The sequence below is a fragment of the Pavona decussata genome, unplaced genomic scaffold (genome assembly GCF_977016875.1).
Source record: "Pavona decussata unplaced genomic scaffold, jaPavDecu1.1 SCAFFOLD_40, whole genome shotgun sequence".
Taxonomy (NCBI): Eukaryota; Metazoa; Cnidaria; class Anthozoa; order Scleractinia; family Agariciidae; genus Pavona; species Pavona decussata.
The window spans coordinates 3,892,501-3,913,541 of record NW_028145462.1 but is presented as its reverse complement, the minus strand read 5'-3'; the positions used below and the strand labels follow the sequence as shown (position 1 = coordinate 3,913,541).

At 35.1% G+C, this 21,041-nt stretch overlaps 1 protein-coding gene and 1 long non-coding RNA gene across 5 annotated transcripts in view; both read left to right on the top strand.

Moving 5' to 3' along the window:
* Positions 1–219: 219 nt before the first annotated feature.
* LOC146483278 (glycine receptor subunit alpha-2-like) overlaps positions 220–21,041 on the top strand; it is an 87,847-nt gene continuing 67,025 nt past the window's right edge. Inside the window, exons 1-3 of one of the 3 annotated variants that reach the window (XM_085106462.1) lie at positions 220–676; positions 2,332–2,428; positions 3,252–3,346. In XM_085106462.1, the coding sequence (XP_084962588.1) occupies positions 2,358–2,428; positions 3,252–3,346 (166 nt within the window). In that variant the 5' untranslated portion in view covers positions 220–676; positions 2,332–2,357. Of the gene's footprint in view, positions 681–2,155; positions 2,429–3,251; positions 3,347–21,041 lie in introns of those variants that run through there. The other 2 variants (XM_085106463.1, XM_085106461.1) reach the window with 2 other exon arrangements.
* On the top strand, positions 5,074–14,950 carry LOC146483282 (uncharacterized). 2 transcript variants are annotated; one of them, XR_014863983.1, is made up of 5 exons: positions 5,074–6,709; positions 7,083–7,142; positions 8,813–8,879; positions 9,482–11,534; positions 11,571–14,950. It is a non-coding gene; the product is annotated as an uncharacterized LOC146483282 (long non-coding RNA). The 2 variants fall into 2 exon arrangements; XR_014863982.1 differs by having other exon boundaries at positions 9,482–14,950.

The following is a 21,041-nucleotide window of genomic DNA, read 5'->3' as shown; positions in this document are numbered from 1 at the left end:
CCGTAACACTTTCATAGAGACTATAGTTCAGTTCATGCAAAAGCGTACTGCTTTCCTTTTGACTTTCTTAGCTGATTCTATTCGCGCAAAACTATTTCTTTAACAAGAAACATTCTCCTGCGTTATTCAAATTTTTAGACGGCTTTAATTTTAATTATCATTTGACAAACCTTGTACATATGCATTTAAAATGATGACATGGAGTCGTCGAGACGTCATGTTACTCTTGTGTTGCTGATCTCTCATTCAAAATTGGAATAAAAACCATGAGAAGATTAAAGGGAACTGAATGGCCACAGATTAAATCAGAATTCTATTTCCGTCGTGCCCACAATGAATCAAGTCTCTGGTCGTAATACCACTACATAGAAGGGCAAAAAGAAAGAATCTCATTAAGTTTCTATGCCGCATATCTTCCTGTTGCAAAATCAAAGCCTAGACAGTTTTTTTTGTCAAAAGTTTACATAAACCTGTCCAGGGGTTGACTGAGAGAACAACACAGGAAGCCACCTGTTTGAGATTAAAGCTTCGTTATCGAAGCCGCCACTACTAAGCTTAGCTTACCAAGGAATCGGCAAATCAATGTACAAGGAGATGACATCAAGTTCCAAGGCAAACATTACTGAGGAGGAAATATTTTCCATCAGCTAGAAGTAACTTTTCTCTCTTGTGGCTGGTGGGTATGTATTTTATATTTTAGTTTAATATTTAATACTTGTTGCCTGGAGTCGGGTACTAAATGTCTTATAACTGTCATGCGATTTCGGTTCCTTGTACACCGTAAGGGGAAAAAAAGGAATTTCAAATTCTTAGAACACATTTCATCTTATTTTTAAAATACATAACGCTTTTGCTTTCTTTAGTGAAGAATAACCCTGAAGGAAAATAGATCATGTTTAATTCAAAATTAAAAGGAAAAGAAAAATATTTCATGTTGTTTGAATATAGAATGAAGCAGGTTGTACCAATTGCCTCGAATTTACATTTTTCCTTTTAGCTCGAAAAATAAACTTTTTAAAAAATGGGGGTGCCAAGGGCTATTTTCGATTATTTTGTTGAAAATAAGATCTTAGAGTGAAGCATTGAACAATAAGTTTAATAATGTGATTATTTTCCATTCATCCGTGCATGTAAATAAAATTTGTAAAGCCCTTGAGGAATATTTTTAGATGGTGCTGTAAGCTTTGCAAAATTTCTCAACAGAAGATATGACTTTTTTCATGTTTTTGAAAAATATATATTTTTTCATATTTGCTTAAAGATCTCGAAATATTTGTTCAAATTAAGTAAACATTAACAAGAGCGGATGGCCAACCTCGATCTCGGAGCATTCCGGCGAAAAGGTTATTATGTATTTCAAAATTTATCAGTAGAACTGATAACTTTCAGCGTTCACTTAATTTTTTTAAAATTAAAGCTAGGTAATTAAGAGTGAGGCAACAAATGAAAATCAAACAATATATTGAATTCGTTTCTGGTTAGAGTCTTAAAGATAACTCGAAGTATATGTACAGGACGTATAAGGTCGACAAGAAAACCAAATTTTAAGACTTCGTCCTTTTTGCAGGTGATAATTTCAATTAAAGACAGCTTCAAAAGTGCACCAGTTGTGTACATCAACTGTTGTGCTTCCTCTATTTTATTTTCCTCTGCATTATAACTTACACAGCAGGTATAATGTATACGAGATAATTTAGAAAAAGTTTCCCTGGGGTTTTCCAATTTTTTGCAATCAATCATCATGTCTTTCTTTCTCCAAAACGCAAACTACCTTTGAGTCTTATATGTCGAGTGGAAATCCAGATGTACACTTTTGGTAGCCTATACAAAATTATATCAATATTTTTTCTTCATTCTTCTGTCTAAGACGCAAATTGTTCATGTGTTCGATACTTGGCCAAGAAATAGAGATCGCTTTTGATTGGCTCTCTAAGGGGTTTGAATATAGAAGTTATCGCACTGGTGTGAGGTCAATTTCTTTTTCATTTCCATTTATTTATTGACCGAGCAGATAAGTTCAACATTCGTATTATTGTCATGATGGCTCTTCAAAAATTTATTCACAGAATAGTGCATCTATTGAAGAACATTCTACTCGACAAAAATAAAGAATTAGTCACTCTTGTAGATTTTGTGGAGTTAATTTAACCAAACACACAGCAGAATTCAAACTAAACATTTTTTCTTAATCAAAAATCGGTCTAGATCAATATTAATGAGAAAATTCTGAGTCTTTGAAGGTAGAAGAAGAAGTGCATCGAAGAATGAAAAAGATACCATACTGAAATACAGTTTATACTCATCTAAAAACTATCATCTTTCATTTTGCAGGATAGAAACACTGAAAATGCTTGAAGATGACGAAGCTTACTGTACTAGTTTTGTTTGCAATAATCTACGCTTTCAATTCTCAGGCAGCCTTCGGAAGGTGCGTAAAGAAACGAAATATATAACAACCTTTTCCTCGATAGAAATAAATATAAAGCAATGTTTCGCGTCAACAAGCACGACAATATGAAAAATTATCTGTATTCATTATTTTTCTGGAGTACATTCTATGAAGAGAAATATTTTAAACGTAATCTGAGTGATAAGGTATTCAAGTCTACCATGCTTACTTATGGTGATGTTTTGAAAACTTTTCGCATCCCCAGCGTCTCGTTTGATGAACATCCCTGATGCGTTTTGACTTACAACATTATCGATCCACCGCCAAAGACACGTTCTAGCCAACCTCACAGAACCACAGGTCACCAAAGCGTATGTGACACAGTTTACCATGCAAGCGTGATTTAAGAGTTTGTATGGAGTTAAAATTAAATCGAAATTTAGACAACAATTTTCCCTAAAAAACCCACAAAAAATATACTTAAGTCTGAAAAAGCTTACCTGGTGTGTTTTGCTGTGTTTTCAATGCTCTTCAGTGCTTCCAAACGCTGTTTTGAGCGGTTTATCTGTCAGCAGCTGCTCCACGTGCATCACTGTATTATGTTAATGGGAGGTAGGAAACTACAAGTCGAATTTCAATGAAATTTAGCCCGTCATTTAAGGAGAGCACTTCAAAAACCTCGCTAAAATTTGCTTGAAACTTAAGCTCTCGCTTACTTGCCTCATCATATGACAAGAAGGATGATGTGCGATGTTCTTCTTCTTCTTCTTCTTCTTCTTCTTCTTCTTCTTCTTCTTCTTCTTCTTCTTCTTCTTCTTATATTATAAGGTTTGTCACAGATGAGCACAACTCTTTTTTTTAGGTCCTCTGGTGGAAAGCATAAGGAAATGTCTCACCTGCTAAACAGACTACTAGACAACCAAAGATACGATTCACGAATTCGTCCTAACTATGGAGGTAAGTTGTTAAATCCAGGGGCGTAGCGTCCATATAGGCACTTACGCCCGTGCGTACAGCTGAGATCTGAGAAAAAAATTTTTCTCATTAAATTCGCTGGGTAATAATTTCATATTTTCACATTATACTGGCGTTTTTTATTAGAATTCCCATTATCCAAGCATTAATCATTCAGTGCTGGCCACTAATAACTATTACGATGACGGACGAAAGATTACGCTCCCTAGCAATCCTTCATATACATAAACATAAGAACGTGGATCTTGACAGGTTTGTAACGGAATTTGCCCGTCTTAAGGGTCGACGCCTCGCCCTTTGCTTGTGACCTGTCTTTATTGTTTTTGTATTTTTTTTTTCTTTTCGGCAGACTGTAGCTCACAGAAAACACTCGGAAAATGGTTAAAATAAACAACTTTCTGACTGCATTTTTGCCGCATTATTTATTGGAAAAGCCCCGCAGAACAACAGGAGATGGCATTTCCGAGACCCTAAATTTCAAAATTTTCTGGGGAAGCATGCCCCCAGACCCCACTAGTTGTAAGCACCTTTGGCGCTTACGAAAAATTTATTCTCGTGCGTACATCTTCAAAATCCCACGCTACGCCCCTGAAACCTCTTGGCTCTTGGCTAAACGGGGAGCAGTCAGGGGTGGCAGTTAGGAGTTGGTTGGAGTGTTAACTGTGATTGCACTAATTTTTCTTCAATTTATCGGGTTAGAATCCCTGAACTGACACGGGTAGTAAGAGAAACAAAAACATACTACCCTATGGCAAATCGTTGGGTGTGTTATTTTAACAATATTATGTTAAGGTAAGCAAATACAGCTTGAGTAGTCTCTCAAGCTTTGATTTCCTTTTCATACTATTTTAGCCACTCCTCGTCTGCCACAGACTGCCAGGGGTTCGTAACCATACAACATTTGAAAACTATCGAGGCTCTCTTGACTTGGTGAATGTACTACTTACGACTCGCAAGTTTCCGCTTTGGTCTCAATGTCGTAGTCAGGAATATAATCTAAGTCCGAGAGGCCTCTGAATCGATGGAACACTCCGAATTTGAACTATTCGATGACATTTCTTACCGGTAATAAGTAAACAGAAGAACAGTGGAGCTTTTGCGTGGAATATCACCGGGAAGATCATCACCAACGAAGAAATAACCCCCGGCTGACGTCATCAATTAGCTAGGACCCAGATCTCTGACTGCGCGGTCGTGAACGAGAATATCGCGACTTTAAACGTCCATCTCCATTTACCACATGAAGATTTTATTTATTTTCTCAATTCTTGTTTAAATTTTCTCCAAAATGTTCATAGTTTGTCATGAAAAAATAGGGGTTAGGGGCACTTAATTAAACAACAATTCTTCATCCGCAATTAAACTATAGGATATTTTACTTTCACATTCAAAATGATTCTTGTAGTTGTTTCTTGGCTATAAGGTCAGGTTTTGATCTTGGAAACAAATTTTGCTTCCTTGACAAACGATCCTTAACGTGCAAACGTGGAAACACATTGGCACTAAACATTGAAGTTGTAACATCGCATACATATGGCAAGCATGCAACTTTTAAACTTACCCTCGATTCCACGTTTTCGTTTTGCTAAAAATAATAATAATAATAATAATAATAATAATAATAATAATAAAAATAATAATAATAATAATAATAATAATAATAATAATAATAATAATAATAATAATAGTTTATAAGGATCCCTCTCGCAGCCTAAAAGGCTGAATTACAAGGATGGTCAGTTACAATAGTACAAGACATTACGGTATGGTACACAGCGATCCAAAACATAAACAGAAGAATATTATTAGAAATCGACACAGGCTCCCACTATTTCTGGGCAACCAGTTTTCACTGCACAGTGTGGCTTAATCCTTTTTGTTCCATGTAGGAATTCGAGCCTATTTCCCTGTCCTGGACAACACCCTATGTCTCGCCCCAGATTAGAACCAGGTCTCCATCAGCTCCGCCGTGAAAGTGTGTTGCCTTCATTGCAAGACGCGTACTGTTGAATCTTTTGATCAGGCCTTTAGGCGTCTCCCTTCAATTGACTAGAGGGATTGATTAAATCGCAATTCTCTAATATCCTTGACTGAGAAATTCTAACTGTCATTGCTATGAGAACCTTGCTGCGAAATTTAAAGCCTGGTGAACTTCAATGCTTCGGAAACTGTTTACTCCACGCAAATGCCTTGATAATCCACAATGTTGTGTTTCAAGAAGCATAAAAGCAAACAGGAATAATTTTGTAAATGTTATGTTTGCAACGATGCTTCCTTGTCTCAGCGAGGAGACTATTTATTTAACATTTTTAAAGTTCAACTGCTTTGAACCAGAGATTAATATTCAGCTGGCTGAGTTGAGAAAGTTTTAATTCACTGCAAATATAATTTGTCGTGGGGTACACAAAATTTTCCGTTTGTACCTTTCCCGCTCCTTTTTGAAATTTGGTAAACAATATCTCGGAAACCAGGGCGAAAATTATTGGATTTTGATCTGAATTGCAAATTATATGCTAAAATGTATCTCTCACCTTTCGGCTTTATCCAGTGACCGTTAATGCGAACAACAAAATATTGCTCCGTAAACTTGGAGTTTTCCTGCCTTTTCTTCAGAATTTTTGCCACGCTTAATCTCTCATGATGTCCCAAGCAATGGCAGAAAACACCGAGAAATTATGAGGATAAAATCTTCTTGGTACATCGAAGAAACTCTAAAAATCTAAGCACGTGGAGGCTTGGGCTTGGTCGTGGTCGCTGAAGAATCCTCGTCAACTTTGAAGTTTAATTTTCGAAAACAACCTACTCCAGCGAGTCTCCAGGCAATTTCCGTTATTTTATTTTCCTAGCTTAGAATTTATAGAACTTAATTGTGATGCAAGTTGGCGTTCTACTGGATTCAGCTCTGATAATTAAGAGCCATCCAGAGCTCAGAACTAGTTAACGTTTGCGTATTTACTCATCAGTAAAGTGAATGACATTATTATTTAATGCTGTGATAAAAGTACAGTTTGTAGCATGTTAAAGAGTACCACACGAAAGTGCAATTCTACATGTCCATTGAGTTTAAAGGATCCACAATTTAAACAGCCAGAACTACATTACGAAACCATAGTTTATCCCTGCTACGGTCGTGTTGTTCACTTTTGTAGTGGGCTATATTATATTGCAGCATCCAGTACCGCTTATCTCGATGACCAATTCTAGGACTACCGGTAGTGCATCGAATTATTTAACTAATAAAAGGTATCTTCGATTTTTAGGTTGGACACAATGAATGCAATGGATTGAAGATTTAAGAGAACTACAACGCAACGACCATGAAAACTAATTAATTTATAGCTGAAGGTGAGTATTTTTATTATCTGCATAGTGATAGGAGAATCGTAGTAATTTCTGTTATTAGTTGTGTGCAGATCTGTTGTTGGACCCACCGAAAATGGGCTCCCCACTCAAATATCATCATCATCATCATCATCATCATCATCATCATCATCATCATCATCATCATCATCATCATCATCAATATTATTGTTTTTATTATTATTATTATTATTATTATTATTATTAAAATGGTATTAGAATGTTGTTGTTGTTGAGTTACTGATCAGATTTAAAGTTTTCCAATCTTCCCTGACGTTTCACGCAAATCTGTATCTAAATTTAAAAGTTAGTTAGAATACCCAGAATATGATAACGTAACTGTTATCTTTATCTCCAGTGCGTCTTAATGGCAAGTCTCTGATAACGAATGATCATCCTGGACATTAAAGTTAAAGAGGTGAGACTTCGCAAGACTCCGCAAGCGGGCAAGATGAGTCAAATCCTGCGCTGTGATTGGCTACCCGAGCGGGCAAGATGGAGCTATCTTGCCCGCTCGGGATTACCCGTTGCCTGTCCGCTTGGCATCGAAAGTTTAATCCCAACGACAATGCGGGTTTTCTTCGATTTTCTCGTTGTTTTGGGGGAAAACGCTCACTAAAAAGTTCGGTAAACTCTCAACATTTACCTAAAGGAAAGGAAAGAGAATGGAATCGTCCTGGTGTAGTGAAAACTTTGTTTCAGCTACAATGAATGTGAGTTGAATCGGTGAGTTGCTCTGCGTGTAGTATTTTAGAAAGAATTGATTTTGAAAAACTTATTGTCTCAAGTCGAGTGCCAAATTGATAAGTTCTCTAGGTTTGCAATGACTGTATTTAAATCATAGCGTAGTGGAAGTTGCGGTTACTGTTTACAGCAGTTCAGAAAAGTATTTTTTTTAAGTTCGCCGAAGAAGCTCACGTTTTTAATTTAGCCGCGTCTTGCTTGTTGTAAACAACAAAATCTTGTCAAAGTTTCGCCCAGTTTTCTGATTTATCTGCTCTTTTTTTCGGCTTATGTTTGCATATAATCTCAAAATCTATTGTTTCATTCAAGAATTAATGATTGGAAGCCGAAAACTGTGTAAAAATTTTTATTATTTACGCCACCGCGCGATCGGCTGAAAATGGCGAGTTTACCGGATTCTATTCAAATCTTCCCGCTCATGCGAAAATCTAAATTTTTCGTTCTCAATAATTGTATACTCCCTTTAAGCTATTATAAAGTTAGAACCCTAAGATAATTTAGGATTCCTTGTTTTCCACGATTACATGCTAATCCAAAAATGCACTGAAAATAAATCTTGCACCGGCCGGCTAATGAAGAATTTCTTTCCGAGTAGAGCAGTTTCATGTCGTGTTTTGTTTTGTTGTTGTAGTTTTAACTTGATGGTAAAGCCATACAATAAATCCTTTATTGACCAAGCTTGTTCGGTCTAGATGGCTGGATATTGGCCTCGTTCTTTTTTTGCGTTTTTATGGACCTCGACTTCGTCTCGGTCCATAAAAACGCAAAAAAAAAGAACTTGGCCAATATCCAGCCATCTTGACCTCACGCTTGGTCAATAACGCATATATATTGCGGTACACTCTTTTCTTAGCCCCGACCTTGTAGTTAAAGTGTGGGGAGGAACTTCACCTTAAGTTTTCCTAAGTTAAGATGAACCTTGAATATTGTTGTTGAACCAACGACTGTTTTGTAAGCAATACTTGGACAATACAAGTTTCCCTCAGATGGGTTTTCGAATCCTGCCCTTGTTATCTGCATTGCCGTGTTCGTTCCTTGCGCAAGAAACTTTTCTCCACATTGTCTGTACCCAGGTATATAAATGGGTACCAAGCCAGCAAACTGTTAACTGAAATGGAACAAAATGTATAGGATAAATCTGCTAGGGACTCTAATTTCATCCGGGGGGTGTAGTAATATTTATTTTTTTCTGTTTCATGGAAACCAGTTTTAGCTTTTAATTTTGGCCTAAATGCCCACGACTTCAACTTTACCTCTAAAAGAGAGTAAAGAGAACCATGTGTTCCAGAACTGTCTTAACTTCACTTCCAGTCGCTGATCCTCTATTTAATTCTTTCTCTCCAGGTAAATTTCAGACGAGGGATGAGAAGTCACGAAAGACGTATAAACCTAGAAATGACCGTCTAAAGAGGTGAGTTGGTTATTTATAATAGATAAATCTCATGATAACTACTCTTTGGTGAAGTGTTTAAGCAATTTAATTTATTGTGCGTTCGATTGCCCCCTTTTCCGGAGGTTTTTGGAGTTTAACTGAGGTACAAAATCGCGTCTAAATTATCTTTTATAGCGAACGTTTGCAAAACTGTCTACCCAAATATATTTATTTGTTTTTCTGGAATAGGGTAAAACGAACGCAACCTTAGCGTAGTAAGCGTTCGATTGGCTCCATTTTACAATACGAATACATACAATGATTCCTACAAATCAATCATAAGAGGTTCTGGAATCACCGGGATACAAAACGTTTGTAGATTCACCTCCCAAAATATATTCAACGAGAGAAACAAAAGGGTAGTACGTTTAATCCGGAATATTGTCAATCGAACGCGACCTTAGACAAAAAGGCAAGAAAGAGCAGAAAGGCTTTGCCATTTTCTTGTTCATGCTGACATAATAAAAAGTTCTTTTTTAAAACTAACAGCACGAAATACCAAATTATAGATATGACACAGTTTAGTTTTTTGTTACAATGTTGTCGTTGTCTTGATCGATATATTTTGTTTTGTTTCCTAGAAAGGATCCAAGGAAATTATGTACGTCAGATTCAAGCAAGCAACAAAGATTATCACCTCTGTAACTGAGTAAGCAATGCAACTAGAGGTAGAAGAATAATTTTACTTTAAGAAGAGCACTGAAGAAGGATTATCATATTTTCTCACGGTTACGCTACACGAATTATACGAGAATACAAGCCATTCTCGGAGACCCATGCAGGGGCAACTAGTCGGGAGAAAGGGATATCATGGAGGAAAGTTTACAACAAAAAAGGGAGAACTCCCGTTTCAAATTTGAGGAACAGGAAGTGATTATGCATAGAAATTGTTAGACTGATTGTCTATTTTCATTGAGAGTTTTGAGGGGAACTAATTAAGGGTTTTACAAAAATTTTTCTTCCCATATATATGCTAAGTCTTCGGCGGGAAAATTTGACATAATTTGCACAGCGTTTCCCCTGGCAACAACTTTTGTCAAAACCTTAACGGGACACCGATGAAAATCCCTCCCGACTAGCTTCCCTTGGGTCTCCGAGAATGAAAAGAAGCAAATCTGCAAATGATCTATGGCATTTAGGCAGCGGTTAAAACGCGGGCACGGCGGGTCATAGCTGGGGTGCGCATGCAGCTTAGGGTACACACATGAGTAAATGTGGTAGTTTATGCTTCAGTTTCGTTTTTTTTCTAGTAGCCGAACGATTCTGACAAAGTATTTCTTTTCATGATACGATACAGTGCAATCACAGATATAAAGAACCCAGTATGGTATATAATTTTTCGGGGAGAGATAATGAAAGTTGAAATTGCGGAACTAAACGGTATAATAAACAGCACCATTTTTCATTTGAACGGTCACACTTTAGGACTTCATGATAAAACTATGAAGCGGTTTATTTGCTTTTTGCCTAAGGTATGGCTTACCATTTTCTACAATGATTTTACAATGATAAACGATTTTACAAGTTTGAGGAACAAGAAGTGATTATGCATAGAAATTATTAGGCTGATTGTATATTTTCCTTAATAGAGTTTTGATGAAGGGGCACTATTTTTCAGTGAACTTGATGCAATTATCTTTCTAACAGAGGCTGCTATTTTTCAAGACATACTCTCATAATAGCTTCAATATATATAGCTCGGAATATTACAAAGTTAAAATCATGGATCATGATGATTGTCTTCGAATTCGGTTAAGCGTTCTCTGTTTGTCAGCTAAGGAGGCTCGCAGCAGTTTTTTCTGGACTTGGGGTGGAAGTTTTGAAGTTACAATCTCGCATAGAAGATAAACTTCGATCTCCTTCATACTACATCAGCATTTCAACATATGATCAAAGTTAATTTTCTCATCGGTTTCCAAGCAACAAATATTACCATAGCAACGGTAGCGCATAGCCTCTCATTTTAGACATTGTCGATTATCTCGAAATTTAGTCAGACACTTTATGACAAAAAGGTAGGAATTTAAACTACTCAATCTAGACAACTTTTAGGCGAAATTAGAAAAAAAATCTGTAAGAGCGTTTTCAAGTAAATAATCAATCAATTTTTACGGGGTGATGTTGTTTATTGCCGCATTTTTCACCGATATCTCTGGAAAAATAAAACTTGACACTGTCTTTTCTGTTAAAAGTTCTTTCCTCATAGCAAAACCATTCTAAATGTATATTGAGCTTCATGGGTGTCTCCGATTTTAAGATATTTATGTTTGAAAACAGTTAAAATAAAGCGCAAATGAATGAAAAAGTTCCTACTTTGAATAAATCGAGATATCTTTAAAATGCCTTCACAGATTTTGTTGTTAAATTACAAGCGGTTAGAGTAAAAAATTCTTTTCGACATTCGCGCAAGCTTAGGCTCAAGAACCGAAACCGGTGTTAGATCAGACGATTGAATCTTAGTCAAATTTCAGTCGTTATTCGCTTTCTCCGAACAAGAGTTTCATTTTGTTTGTCCGGTTCTATTTCACTGCTGTTCATGTTTTGTAGCTTTTTGTGAATATTTATGATTACATGAAGACGTGCAAAGGGTAAACTTTACAATGGAAGACTTGAGAAGCAGGAGCATACATTTATGTAAATTTTGTGTGAAAAATTGAAAAATTGTGTGAGAAATGCTGTCTTTTTTTAAGGCTAAAAATTAATTTCTTAGTGCAAATTTAGTCATGCGCCATATTGTATTCACTGATTCGAGAAACGCATTCTATGCAAAAATGGTATTCACAATTTGGAAACGGCATATACCGTTTAAAGTAATTTGTCAGATCTTCAACTGATGATGGAAAATAATATTCCAATAAAAATATATGGTGTATAGGACATCTGTGTGTTTTCAATAAGACTAGTTTTACTGAAGGTTTTAAAAATTTCGATCACAGGAAGGGCGTATTTTCTTAAACCAAAAAACCAAACCATGGGTTTGAAGTATCCAGCATTTTTGTTTCTTTTCCACGGTCAAGAACCTTTCCGACTTTACACACGGATATATGAATTTTTCGCGTCCAGAAACGTTTTCCTTTCGTTCTTAGACATCTCCAGAAAATGAAACAAAACTTTCCTTCTTCCGCTTTGCTCCCGTGTTTAAAACTTGAAATAATTTCCTTCTCCTTGATGCCGATTGATCCATGTAAAAATTAACAAAATCCTCTTCTTATTTCGCATTCATCAGCACTCTCAACAAATTTTTGGACTTTTCCTCCTCCCGAATCTTCCACGTAACGCGCGAGGAAACATTATCCGCGGGAAAATCGATATCTTCTAAAAGTAACTTCAGAGGGATTACGATAGGGACAGGGCCTATATGGGGGATTAACTCTCTTACCCCTTTATCTTCTCTTGTCTTTGACTTTTGGAGTTTTAGACTTCTACTGAGTTTGAGACTGGATCTTAAGGGATTTTCCGGTCTTTTTCTACTCATTGGGCTATAGACAGTGAAGTTCAAAAACCATGATTTTCAGTACATTTACTGGCCACCCGAGGCCATTGACGAGTTTCACATCCGTTGTAAAGTCCCGTTTCTTTCCATGTTTTCAAAAAGCAATTGATCGAGAAACACTTTTCACTGTGTCTGATTTCTCAACGATAACTTGAGGAGTTTTTGGCAATTCTCACTCAACCATTTTCGTTCGTCTTTTGGTTCGTTGGTTTTTTTCGAACTTTGGATCTTTTTACTTTTATGAAGAAAGTGTATTGTTGTCACTTTCACATTTCTAAACCAATTTAGAATTTCTTTATTGGTTTTCATTATTTTTGAGCTAATCTGAACGGTTTTCAAAGGTTTTGTTCGTGAAATGGAAAAATCCGGGATGGCGGATCTAAGAATAGATGGCGGCTTTGAGGAATCAATGATGTAATGACCTCATTGTCTCAGTTTTCGAGCACTTAAGGAAACAGTTTTGGACATACTATTTACCCTCCAAGTTTCATTGTCATAGCATTAATACTCTTGAAGTAACGAAGGGACTGATACAAAGTGCCTTCCACCCCACCTACACTCCGCCCCTCAGGTTCAGAAACTAAAAGAAAAAATAGGCTGAGCAGGGTTAAGCAATGTGACTTAGCAAAACCATTAGCAGGAAATTCACGAGGCTGTTCGCAGATTAAAAATTTACAGTTTGTCTGTTTTCAGTTACGTCGAGTGTAATTCAAGTTACAGATAAGAATCGAGTGTGCTCTCAGTTTGACCTTTAGGCCTGCTTTATTTTTTCTTACTGTTAAGAGTAGTACTTGTTGTCTGTGTGGATCTGTTGAGCTTATTAGACTGCGAACTTACCCAGTTCTTTCCCCGCAAAGCTTGTATTAAATTCGATGCCTTTCAAATGTGACTTACAATTTTCATCAGGTATTTAGTTTAGTTTCAAATAATGTTTCCAGCGAAAAATTAAGGATGATTGGTCTGTTTTGAGTACGAAAACTGTTATGGTCGAGAGAGTTTCTGTAAACTATGTAGCCATTTGGCAAGAGATGCAAGCTTGAGGTACTCAATTTTGAAGTGAAAATGCGGAGTTATTGTCAATTTTTTAATATCTTCTTTGCTAGTTTTCAGTAAGGTTTGCAAATCGGTCTAGGCACGATTCCACATTGAAAAAAATCAGGTTTTTTGGATTTGGTAGCTTCTTTGTTAAATTCTGCGTATTCAGTTTTTAAGAAAACTTTGAATTCAGAGACATGATTGCTAATTGTTCAGTCACGAGTTCGTTTAATTGTTGTACATTGTAAGAGCATTGAGATTTTAATGTAATGCGCCAGCAATAAATTATTATTATTATTATTAAGTTTACATCTGTCTATAAAGATTGCATGTTAGTTTTCACTACTTGAGAATTCAAAAACTGAAGCTTGCTATTTCAATATAAAAGTGGAAGGCCATTTGTCTGTTCGCACTTGTTAAATTGTTCATGTAAATGAATTTCAATTATCTTTGTTTTTAATCAAATTTTGCGTACTTTTCGGTCCCTGTTTAAAGGTCACTTAGGACGTGTTTTCTAAATTAAAACGTGAAGTTATTACCTCAGGGTTTTCAGGTTTTCTTTTTGTTAATTTGCAGAAAATATAAAGCAAAATTTGACTTTCCCAGTGAAGATGTAAACCACCGGTCAATTCATTCAGGACCAACAATTTCTGAATAAGTTCTTTAAGGCTTTCTATCTTTTTTAATCTTACCAGATTTCTTTAGTATTTCTTTCAATGGGTAAAATTAACCTCCTAAGGCCATTTGTGTGTGTTCAGTTTTGTTTTGACTGTTTTTAAACAGAAAGGTGTGATCCAAAAGGAACCGAGTTTCCCTCAATTTCGAAATCTGTAGATTTACATATTTGATTTTACCTGTACTACTTCAAAATTGTACCTGCTAAAAACCAGAAGTTTTTTAATTTAAAATTTAATCAGTTTTAAGTTAATTGTAGCAAATGCCGGTTATCTCAAAATGAACGATTCAAGGAACTTCACGGAATTTATAGAATTTCTTGAGTTTGCTAACGATAGCGTAAACATTGCACTTCAAATAAAATGCAAGCTGTAATAATTTATTAAAATTCCTGCTTTCTTTCTCTCCCTACTTCTTACAAATTCACATTTTTCGAAAAAGTCAATTCTTTAACCTTTCTTGGGTTAAAACACGGAACCGTACTGTAAAAGGAACCTTGGCCTGGCCAAGCCGCCAGTCATTTCATTGTAGACACTGAGCTGTGAACATCGCAGAGTCCTTGCGGATAATACAATACAATCATGGGAATACAAGACAATACAATAGAATGTTGACAGGATAAATTTGAAATTCGATGCGTATTTGCCTCGTGAATAAAGCTAAAGATTTGCTAATTTCAGCTCAGTTGCAATATATTTTGTCCAAAATATACTTTTGACAGCTTAGGTTATATTTTCAAGAGACGTTTGGCTTTATTTCTTGAAATACCGATTCCACAACACTATTTCCTACTTGCAAACTATGTCCGCCATTACTAATGTGTCGTTGAAGCGATGTCGACTGTGTGACAAAGGTAAACTACAAATTTCAAGCTATTGCTATTGCCTTCCGATTGATAAATGAGCCCTGGCTTTCCTCTAAAAGGTTTCATGAAATTAGTCAGTAACAATTTGTGATTTCTACTTTAAACTTGCGGTTGAAAAGTTTTCGTCGAGTTAACTTTACTTAGAAAGTTAATTTTTTTCCATACTGTTCGGGAGTTATATCTGTTTTGCACTGTATCAATAAGCAAGCGACAATTTACACGGTAATCATTTACTTACAACTGTATCACGGCAGCATAATGCTTTTTAGACAACAAAGTGCCAAACTCGTAGACAATTTTAAACGTTCAACATGGCTGCTACTGCGAAAAAGTTTTTTTAACTCGTTTCCAAAATTTTTCATTTTGTAAGCAAAGTCTTAATGTGACAAATTGTCGAAAGCAAAGTTTGAGGAAAAACCAAAACAAAAGCGCCGAGTATATTTAGCTTATTATCGTTCAGAAAACCTCCTGTAACATTTTCTTTTTAATATTTTTGTACCAGTTTTCAGGTATAATCATTTTATTCAAAGATTATTTATAAATGCTGCCACAATTTGTTTTATTGCTAAATCTTTATTGTACTAGCCTCGTTTTGCCTTAGTTTTTGTCTATGACAACCGCCGTTCAAACGACTCAAATTTTCCGGCAAAAAGACTTCATTCCAACTAGTTATGCTCTGTTTGAAAATATTATATTTTCCCGCCAAAAAACTTAGAAAAAATACGGGCGCTCAAAATACGCATGCGCCGTTTTTTTTTAATTGATAATATCTACTTAAATTGTCAAGTATTAACTAATAATAGAAGACAATAAATATCAAAACAGTTATTTCAGTTGTATTGTGTGTTCTTTATTTTCTTTCTATCAAAATATCTTGTTTCTTTAAACAATACTTTTCAATAAACAGTTAATTAATTAAGTAAAATCTTTTAATTAATTAAAGGTATGACAAAATTGTTCTTCTTATATATACTAAGTCTTTTGGCGGGAAAATTTGACGTAATTTGCACAGCGTTTCCCCTGGCGGCAATTTTAGTTCAAAATTTAATGGGGAACCCCTTGAAATTTTTTTTAACAAAAAAAGATTCAAAGGGTACCCCGACAAATTTAAACCCGCCAAAAAAGCGTACACCACTTCGTAAAGAAATTTTTGTGAAAGTTATCAAGCTTTAGTTTTTTCCGTTGCCAATTTTTAGTGTTAAATCTGAGAAAAATTTCAACAAGATTATTGTCTGAAGTAAAGCTTCATTTACGAAGTGGTGTACACTAAAAGAGCGACATGGTAAGCCGTTAGTTAGGCAGCAGAAAAAAATTGGATCATGGCGAAAATTTTGATAACAAAACCAATAGGATAACGCTATGTTTTTGTTTTTTAGACTTAAAATAAATTTATAACAGCTGCAAAACCATTTAGCTTGCCATGTCGCTTTATAAGAACTTGTCCAACTAGCAAGTGAAGTCAGCACAGGCCAACAACTAACAGTGTTACAAAGGACAGGAGGGATTTAACGAAGGTGAAAGCATCTTTTTGCTCAAAATAATCAAGTTGGAAGTTCATGATGTTTTGAAATATTAAGACATTTGTTTCAAATTCTTTGTACTTAGTCGATAATTTGTTTCCAGCCACAGTTTCATTTTGGAAAACGTTTTCTTGTTCGTTTATACTCTTTTCATACTTTATTTCGTTTAAAACATCAAGCTAGATTTGTTTGGCGCTCCTTGAATAAATTACTCAAGGTAAAAGTGTGAGCAGCAGACAAAAACGCTCGTGAATTATTTTGTAAACAACTCGACTGAATTCAATAAATATTTTTCACAGCAAAATTTGATTTCGGATACAATGCAATTATAAAATGCTCTGGGGAATAGTTAAAAATGAATTTGAATTTTGCTTTGTTGATATTTTTACTCTGCGGCAATTATCAAAAAATGGAAGCTAATTTCTCTTCCTTGATATTTAGTTTATTTACTTTCCAGTTCCAAAAGATAATTTTCCAAACAGCTAGACAATTCTGCATATAACGAAGGTCACAGCTGGTTCGAAAATGTTTCAGTAAAAATTAAAATTTTAATGATCAACAGGACAGCTTTGGTTTTATTTGGTGCAATTCTTATTCATTTTTGGAAAAACTCAATATCATATTTGATAGCAGCTGATTCGTTTATCTTCCAGTTCTAGATAACATTATGGCAAATATCAACACGATTCGATTCTCTAATGATTTTGTTCGCTTACTTTCTAGTTCGAGTTAAAAATATGTGCTTTCGCTCGTTTTTGTTGTCCCATGCAACACTGATTCAGTTGAACAAGATCTTAAACATAAAAATTAAATGCTAAAAAACTGACGTCTGGTTGAAACAATGGGAAAGAAGAAAGTCAAATGAGTCAAACCAGTATGAGTTATATATATCCGCTTAAATTTCAAAATAGTGTATTTTGTGTCATTGATTTGTTTAAATTTTTTTAGTCAGCAGGACCACAAAGGACAGTACAGATTTTTCCACCAACTCTTTCACTCAGCTCTAAAGTTCCAAAAAAAAATTGGATGTTCAGAGAGAACTCTTTCCAACTATACACGATTTAAGAGTTCTTCTGTTTCAAGATTTCCGATTCGGCAAAAACATTAATGTGAAAGTTCCCAAACTTTAACTTACTTTTAAACGTTTCTGAAGATCAAACTGGAATATGCCCTAGTTTGCTTGACATTTGAGGCCGACCTCTGGAAAATTATTCCGCCTATCGGATGCAAAAGATGAGTTGTCGTGTTCTCGTGAAAATTCCAAAGTAATTATCGAAGATGTTCTCTGGAGAATAATTAGTTGATCTGGTTGTTTTCACCAATAGTAAAAGAATAAACAGCAGTGGCCTTGTTTTGATAAAGAGAGCTCAAAATATTTATACAAAGAAATCAAACAAACCGCACTCGATGCAACTGAAATGAAAACTGGGTATATTGTTTTTGTTTTTCACAATTCATATTTGATTTAAGATTTTCAAAATATTTTTGCACGTAACTTAAGAGCGTGAACAGCACACAAAACTCTCGTGAATTATCTCGTAAACAGCTCGCCTGAAAATATAATCCATTCAATTTTTTCACAACAAAATTTGATTTCAAATACAATGCAATTGAAAAATTCTCCATGGAAAATTTCAAAATGAATTTGAATTGCAAGCACAATAAATTTGGTCAAAGTTCACTCTTTTTGTGTTACTTCTATTGGCTAAGAAAAATTCGAAAAGAAAGTTGTCTGTCCTCTGAATCGTTTGTTTTGTTCGTTTGTGGTGGTAAATGAATGATCTACTTCTCGAAGCACTCTTTTGCCATGCGTTCCTGCAATGTTTTTAACCTTTAATTATATGAAAACAAAAAATGTTTCCGAACCGAGAAGCAATTTACGCGGAACGTATTTCAGTAAAAGTACAATTCAGCAAAACTGGAAATTTTTTTTATCTCTGCCAGGAATAAAATGGTGGAAAAACCATTCAATCTTTTGTGGTCCATAACTCTAATTTGGTGCAAAAGATGTTCCCGAGACATTTAGTCAACATTATTCCAACCAGACGCTTGTTTTATCATACATACTACAGAATGTAAAGGGAATATAAGGAACAACAGAAGGATCCTCCATAATTTTTCGTCTTCAATAATTGATAAAATTTTCGACCTGGGAACTCTTTGTTAAATAAATCTAATTTTTAACGCAACACTTCAACGTTTCAATTAGTAATACACGTTTCCATGAGATCCTCTTTAAAACCTTGTGTTCCCTTGGCAACAGTAAACGGAGGTGGAACGGCTAAGTGTAGATGAGTAATTTTTATTTTTACTCCCTCCGTGAAGAGACCTATTCGGCTAACGCAATGTTGTACCCAATTCAAATCCTTTGGGCATAAAATGTTTTGTTCTAAGTATTTCCATATCATTTAAATGTGAATGCTACATTATAATGCAAATGCAATAAACAAAGAATCTTAACCCCGGGGGATCTGAATTGGGTACAACATTGAGTTAGCCGAATCGGTCTATTGGCCAAAACTGAATAATTTATTTTGAAATTTGAATCCTGTTTCTTCGCAATTCAGTCAAAAAAATCAAGGCAATCCACAAACTTTAAGTTTCTATTTCACTGACCAACTGACATAGAATTATGAAGAGTTTTTTACATAATCAGGCAATTTCAAATCGAATTATTCAAAACGAAGCGAGATTAAAAACTGAAGAATTTATTTTCAAATTTAAGCATCCAGTTTCGTAAGGCCATCGGCAAGGTTTCAGTTCACAGACCAAATGATATTAAATTTGGAAGATTTTTTATAAATATATAATCAGACAATTTGATTTCAAATTAACCAAACCGGAGAGAGAACCAAAAATGAAGAATTGATTTTGAATTTTAAGCTTCCATTTACTTTTTAATTCAGTTAAAATGTTAAACTTGTCAACAACGTTTCCAATTTACAGACCAAACAATCTATAGTTTTGAAGACTTCTGTAAACAAGCAGGTAGTTTTATATCGATCTACGAAAACAAATAGTTCTTTTGGATGTTTTCAATTCCATCGAATTATGTTATAGTTAAGAAAGAAAACGCAATTGCTAGTCTTATCTCTATATACCCTTTTTCGGTGTTTCGACTTATCCTAGAAGTTTGTTTTAGATTTCATAAAAAAGAAAGAAACAACTTTTCAGTTTTTGATCGAACGGTGCTATTAACCAGCGTTGTTTTTTCATTTTCCATTTATATTCAACTTGCAGTTCCACCTTGGTAACAGCATATAACTAAAAAATAACTAACCGACTTCCAAAAAGCGCAACGCTGAGCGATCGGCGGTCTTCAGATTTTCAATGTATCCCAATTGTATTTAAAAAAAAAAAAAAGTTAATTAAAGTTTCAAGTTAAATTTGTTGGAAAATCTATACATAAAACAAATTGAAATCGCGAACTGAAAAATGTGGCCTTAAATTATGTCCTTATGGACTGATCACTCAGAGTTAAAGCTAAAAATGTCTTAACCCGTCTGTAGAATAATACCTTAAAAAGATGGCTGGTATATTTCAAAAGGATTTTAAACAAATTCTGCTGCATGGACAGTGTTTTCAAAATTAAGCGACTGTATATTCGAGCATCAGCATTTCTGACCTAAAATATCAGCTTAATCCCCCCGAACCTACCCTCTCACAAAATGGTTAGATAGTTGCAAACTTTAAACATACGATATTTTTATGAACGGATCACCAATTAAATGTTGCTGAATTGAAGATTAAATAGATTTTGTCATACACCGGCACCATCTTTTCAGGGCATTATTATTAAACAAAAATAAAATCTTATCTTTGTCCAATGCTTTAATGCAATGCTTTTTCCTCTTTTCTGATCCTTTTTTCTCCTCTTGTCCAACCTTCTTCCTTGTGAATGTGTCTTTCCTGAAAATATAAGCAAAATACATTAGTTTGTGTTCAACAAATATACCAAAACAAAACCAACACATATGCTTTGTAAAAAACTTTGACACTTTGAACTCAAGAGCTCAGAAGCTCCCTCCTCTGACCACCTCTGAAACAAATTCAAAATATATCCGAGTTTCATTTTGTAAAGTAACGAAAAACAATAAGCACCAGAGGAAAGTAGTGCTCAGAAGCTTTCATTGGAATGGTCACATTTTAGGATTGCATTCAAAGACTCAAAAGTTGGAACCACCTTGTACAGCATAATAAATTACCACACAGCGAAAGTTGGCAAGGAAAGTCAAAAAAAAAAACAGTGAAATTGTACCTAATTTCCAAGAGTACAAATTTTCTTAGTGAGTTTTTCGAGGCAAAAGACTGATCAATGATACAAAATGTATTTGTGCTGTTTCAATGCATGCAAAACAGTCGACAAAGTTCTCAACACGTGGCCGCTTCGGACAATTTGGATAAAAAGGTTCTTGCCACAGAAAAGACCTTAATCAGTATATTTATCGTTAACTCTTCTGTAAGTGCTATATGTCTGTTTAGCTCTTCTTACAAGGTGCTCCGGCTGTTGAATTATCCTTAAACCACGAAGAGTGAACCTCAACGTCAACAAA